Source organism: Cherax quadricarinatus, chromosome 63 (genome assembly GCF_038502225.1).
Source record: "Cherax quadricarinatus isolate ZL_2023a chromosome 63, ASM3850222v1, whole genome shotgun sequence".
Lineage (NCBI taxonomy): Eukaryota > Metazoa > Arthropoda > Malacostraca > Decapoda > Parastacidae > Cherax > Cherax quadricarinatus.
The window spans coordinates 19,608,335-19,614,334 of NC_091354.1; the positions used below are offsets into that span (position 1 = coordinate 19,608,335).

At 42.1% G+C, this 6,000-nt stretch overlaps 1 protein-coding gene across 1 annotated transcript in view; it reads right to left on the reverse strand.

Annotated features, from left to right (window-relative positions):
• Positions 1–3,814, reverse strand: part of LOC128698293 (uncharacterized) — a 618,270-nt gene extending 614,456 nt beyond the window's left edge. Inside the window, exon 1 of the mRNA XM_070098678.1 lies at positions 3,615–3,814. Coding sequence (XP_069954779.1) covers positions 3,615–3,666 — 52 coding nt within the window. The 5' untranslated portion in view covers positions 3,667–3,814. The remainder of the gene's footprint in view (positions 1–3,614) is intronic.
• Positions 3,815–6,000: the final 2,186 nt, after the last annotated feature.

Genomic DNA, 6,000 nt, shown 5'->3' on the forward strand with positions numbered 1-6,000 from the left:
TGCGAGCACTTGTTTGCATTGTGGGGAAGAGGAGACGGCTTTTCATGCTGTATATTTTTGTGAAAACTTGGGTTTTATAAGGACATGGTTAGTGATGGTCCTGGGCATAGTGGCGGGAGGGGGGAAGAAACATTTCGACTTTGAGAGCTTTGCATTTTGATGTGGGCGGGGTTTCCAAGGACATTTGGAGGGCAGTGATGTATGTAGTGGCAGATTTTTTGTGTGTGTGTCTTGGTGCATGCGAGAGGTACAGGGTGAATGTAGGGTGCGGGCGCTTGCTGCGAGTGTGTATCATACAGTATGCAGAAATAGGCTACTACATGGGAGGGTGTGGGTAAATAGTTTTCCCTTGGGTTATCGTAATCTGACGGTAGGTGTAATGTTAGGGTTGGGTGTAGTTTAGAGCTGGATTGGGCTGTTTCTCCCTAAACTGGCATTTTGTTCCGTTTTGAGATTAGTGGAGGATGGAAGGTAGAATAAAAGTGTGTGGTAGTGGAGCATATGGGTGTAAAGTCGTTAGGAATGAGGGGGGCGTAGGGGGGGGTGAACTGGTGACATTTGGTATGTATAATGTTCGCCAAGACCATAGTCCTGGCACAGGTCCCAATCTTGCGCTGACCCGTCTTGGTGACATTTGGTTAAGAGACAGGGGTTTTATGACTTTAGACGTCAGGTACGGACTTGAGCATGAAAGGGAACGTGAGTTTGTGTTTTTTAAAACAGCATGGGGTCAGGGGATGGCAGGGGGTGGCTTTCTGAAGTGTCTTTGCCAGGATGGTTTTGTTAATGACTGAGGTAGTACTGCCCGGTACATGTTTTATTAGGAGCCATAAGTTATATTGTGTAACTTAGTGCGTGACAGAGTAAGTCTGATAATGCTCTGGAACATTGTTAATAAATATATATATCTTGTTGAATATGATAATACATAAAAATGGTAATATGTATTAGTGTGTGAGTTCCAATTTCTAGTGTACTGTTACCATATTTGTTGGTATCCTTCACTTTGTCAATTACTATCTATATATTGTTATAAGTTATTTATGTTAGTTCTTATTTTATACGTTTTAAGTGAACAAATGTAAGGTGTTGTGACGTCTAGTGCAAGTGGCATTTATCTTGCACTGGGGAAAAGGGAAAGTGTAATTTAATTATGACTGGATCATAACGAAACGTCATTGGATGTATGTACACTGTATTTAGAAGACGGGAAGGATTGTGAGGTTTGTCAATATATGTATTAATTCTTATGTAAATTTCATGGAATTCAGTGTGATAACAATGTAAACCTATTAGTCGGATGATAAGTATTGATATGTTTATGCTTATTGTAATATAAATTTGATTGATGAAATGTATAATCTGGTATTTAGCTTTGGAGTAAAGAGATAAAAAGCATAGGGGATGGGGGATATTTTGTGTCAGCACAAAGATGAATCAGCAGTGTGTATTTAGAAAATGGAGAAATTTTATTTTTCTGTGGCGGAGTCGATAAGCGGTTCTTGTATCCCTTTATTTTATTGTATTCTAATATATTTTTAAATTCAATGACTGAAGGTGGTTATGAGTGGTGAGAGCAGACACAGTTACTAGGCATGTGGGGGGGGGGTTGAAGTGTCAGCGGTAGTGTATTAAACCCACCACCGTGCACGATATTGATTGTTATCATGGGGTATATGAGGGTTAGGGTGTGGATTGGTTTCAAAGGTGGATGTTTGCCATCATGTTCTGACATTCCTTGTATTATAGTCAGCCTTTTAGATGGCTGGATTGTGTTTATACATGTTGTCAATGAAGTCCTTAATGCTCTTATAAATGTATAAGAGATTTGTCAATGAGTATAATAAGGTGAATCACAGTGGTATGTTTTCAAGGGGGGGGGGGGGGTAGTGTAAACATTACTAGGTAGGACTATCGTTTATTATAAGACCATCTTTTCACGTGAAGCACAGTACATAAGAGCAGTGTTTGATTGGAGTGCAGCCAGTTCTGATATCATTATATAAGTGCTTCTCCGGTACTTGTGTAGTCACTGCAGATTATTGTTTCACTGCCTGTATCTTGTTACATACTGATTATGTACCCATATATTTTGTACCTGAGTTTTAAATAAAATATAAAAAAAAAACTTTTACCACCACCATTTCCCTACCATCGTCCCTCAACATTTTCTCCTCCCTCCTCACCCCTCAACAAAAAGACATCCATTCACAAAAACAGCACGTGAGTAAGGCACAAAGTATTAGCAAGAACCTCACGGCTTCCTGAGTGAGATAAAACCAACGGTTACCCCAGCAGTGTGGTATTGACATCACCCGCACTCCTCACTTGAGAGAGAGCTACCCCCGCAGTGTGGTATTGACATCACCCGCACTCCTCACTTGAGACAGCTACCCCAGCAGTGTGGTATTGACATCACCCACACTCCTCACTTGAGAGAGACAGCTACCCCAGCAGTGTGGTATTGACATCACCCGCACTCCTCACTTGAGAGAGAGCTACCCCAGCAGTGTGGTATTGACATCACCCGCACTCACCACTTGAGAGAGACAGCTACCCCAGCAGTGTGGTATTGACATCACCCACACTCCTCACTTGAGAGAGAGCTACCCCCGCAGTGTGGTATTGACATCACCCGCACTCCTCACTTGAGACAGCTACCCCAGCAGTGTGGTATTGACATCACCCACACTCCTCACTTGAGAGAGACAGCTACCCCAGCAGTGTGGTATTGACAACACCCACACTCCTCACTTGAGAGAGCTACCCCAGCAGTGTGGTATTGACATCACCCGCACTCACCACTTGAGAGAGAGCTACCCCAGCAGTGTGGTATTGACATCACCCGCACTCATCACTTGAGAGACAGCTACCCCAGCAGTGTGGTATTGACATCACCCGCACTTCTCAAACAACTTTCCTATTCTCGGAATACACATTTCCTGTCGTATCATTTGCTTGATATGATCGAATCCTGTCATATCCCAATGACTCGCATCCTGGATGACTTAGTGTAGCAGCTTAACTATGCACCTTATCTATGGCAGGAAAGTCATCCTGTGATGTACGGTGGCTAAATAAGCCTAGCACTTGTTAGAGACACGTAAAATGTCATTTGCTAGAAAACTGTCCTTTATCTCCTACCTTACATTTTTACCAAGTTTCCACCGTTTAATTTTTCAACGATTCCGGTTCCTTTATACATATTTTTTCTTAATTATTATTATAATAAAAATCAAGCGCTAAACTCACAGGGGTACAATATTTTTCATAAGCTAGGTTACATAAGCCTTGACGAAAAAAAACACAAAACAGCCAATTAAAAACAACGGCCGCAACAATTTTGACAACACTGTGACTAAGCAAAACCAGGAAACGTTTAAATCTGCAAGTTTAATTTGAGAAACAAAGTATCAGCACGAAAAGTAACTAATTTTTATTATAAAAACTTCTTTTAATGAGCGGATCCCATCTTATAATGTACCGAGAGCCCTGAACACGAGACTCTTGCTGTCATCTCCTACACAGTGCTTAACAATTCGCAAATTCCTACAGGCTATGAAGAAGCTCTACTTAACTCTTTCCTTGGAAGGAAAATATCTGGTCAGTCTTACCTTCAACCCTGCCTGGAGTCATGCTGGTGTTGCTCCTACGAGGGTACACCATGCCTTATATCATCTCTGGCTGCCCACCATCACTCAACAGGTCCCAGCAGTACTACACTAGAGGCAGGAAGACGAGACAACACAGGGGTCAGGAGCTATGAATCGACCCCTGCAAGCACAAATCGTCGAGTACGGGTTGAGGTTGTACGCGCACACAAGCAGACGCTGACACACACAAGCGGTCACTACCTCCCACCACCACTATACACAGACAACTGAGGTCCTCTCTCCCTCTCCACCCTCACTACTGTTGCCCCGTTTCCTTCGCTAACTCCTCCTCCTTCTCCTCTCATCTCCCCCCCCACATCTCCTGCTAGTCGTCCTCCCACTACCCAAGGTACCCAGCAACCACAATCTGCTCTCCCATATACCCAGCTACACCCCTCCTATGCCTGGCCACTCACACCCTCACACATGTTGCACGCCCACAAGTCTCTGACCTAACTCTTCAGGGTTCAGTGTTGGTACATTGTTTGCGGCTTCTGGTGATAATGTTAGTGCTAGTGTTGGTCTTATTGTTGCTATTGATGCTGTTATTGGTGTTAATAATGGCGCTGTTGTTAATGGTGGTGGTGGAGGCAGTGTTGGTGTTAGTGATAGAGTTAGGTGTGGTGTTAGTGCCGTTGTTAGTGTTGGAGTTAGTGTTTACGCTGATGATGGTCTAAGATGGACTGAAACGTCTAAACTCGTCTCTCGGCACGGATTATTTATGAATTGTTCCAGCCACATTACTGTGACTTTTATTCCTCTTTCAAGAACTGATTGTTTATGTAATACATAACCAGCGCAAAACAAACTCAAAAGGGAAGGGAGAATTTCATATGAAAGTAATAAATGGGATTTAGACAGGAAAGAAGAAGTAACAGTAATATTATTATATGTTTACTTGTGGAAAGGAGACAAGCGTATGAATTAAAATATATACTATGAGGATTAGATTAAAAGTAGATTATAATAAGTGTATATGTGCCTGGAGGCCATAAAAGAGAAATTTTGGGTAAAACTAAGCGAATGTTTAGTGTTTTATAATGAGAGAATAATTTTTGTGGGAGACCTTAAATAATATTAGGCTGAGAGAGACTGTTGTAGGGTGAGTAACTGGAAAGTTTGGGGGTGACAGGAGTAAATGATAATAGGGGCCTAAAATAGGTAATGCATTTTTGTAAGAAACAGGATAATCATTAAACGAGATATAATGAAGTATACAGTGACAGAAGTTCGCTAGACTATGTATTGGTAGACAGAAGGAAGACTTGAAGTGGCCATATTTTACGAATGCTGACTGATATACAGTATAAGGAGTACAGGGAAAACTACGTTTCTCTCATTGAGAAAAATATAGTTGATATTGGAAGATACGTGCAACTGGTGAGAGCAACAGAGGGTTCTAGAGGGACAGTACGTAATAAGGAAGACGCTGAAGTAATATGGCGCAGATTTAAGAATGCAGTGCAAGAGGTCACAGCAGCTGCAGGAAGGTGGGTGCGGCTGGCAACACACATCATTGGTGGAACGATTAAATAAAAAAAAGTTGCAAGACACAACAAAAATCGACCTTAATGTGTCTTTATTTAAAGAAACGTTTAATTTTAGAGAATCATACTACTGTAACTTCGGGACCGCTAAGAAGTTAGGCTGAGGAACTAAGCCATTTCAAACATTCCAAGCCAACACCGTGTACCTTTTTTTTTATGCAATTTCCTGTAGCCGATTATGAACTATTTTTCTTCAACCGCTGTAACAGTTGAAATAAAAAAATCGGCATGTATGGTCTATTATGTGTTCTTTGATAGAAGAATAACTTTTGTGAAAAATGGTGTAGTGATACCGACAAGATGTGAAAAAAGACATTTATGTACAGTTTAGGACATTTATTACAGGAAAAGTTGCTCCATGTGTGGCATGGTGGCTAAAGTTGACGTCACACACGGAGGGCCCGGGTTCGATTCCCGGCGGGGTAGAAAGATTTCGACGTGTTTCCTTACACCTGTTGTCCTGTTCACCTAGTAGCAAATAGGTACCTGAGTGTTAGTCGACTGGTGTGGGTCGCATCCTGGGGGACAAGATTGAGGACTCGAATGGAAATAGTTACGCAGTCCTCGATGACGCACTGACTTTCTTGGGTTATCCTGGGTGGCTAACCCTCCGGGGTTAAAAATCCGAAGAAAATCTTATCTCTCTTATCTTATCTTAGGACTGAAGGAGCCACACATGGCGAAACGTGTCCTCTAATATACGCCCTGAACTGTACATAAGTGTCTCTTTCCACAACCTATTTGTTTCATGACGCTTATTGGTTGATATGAACGCCAGAACACTCCGGACGACCACTTTC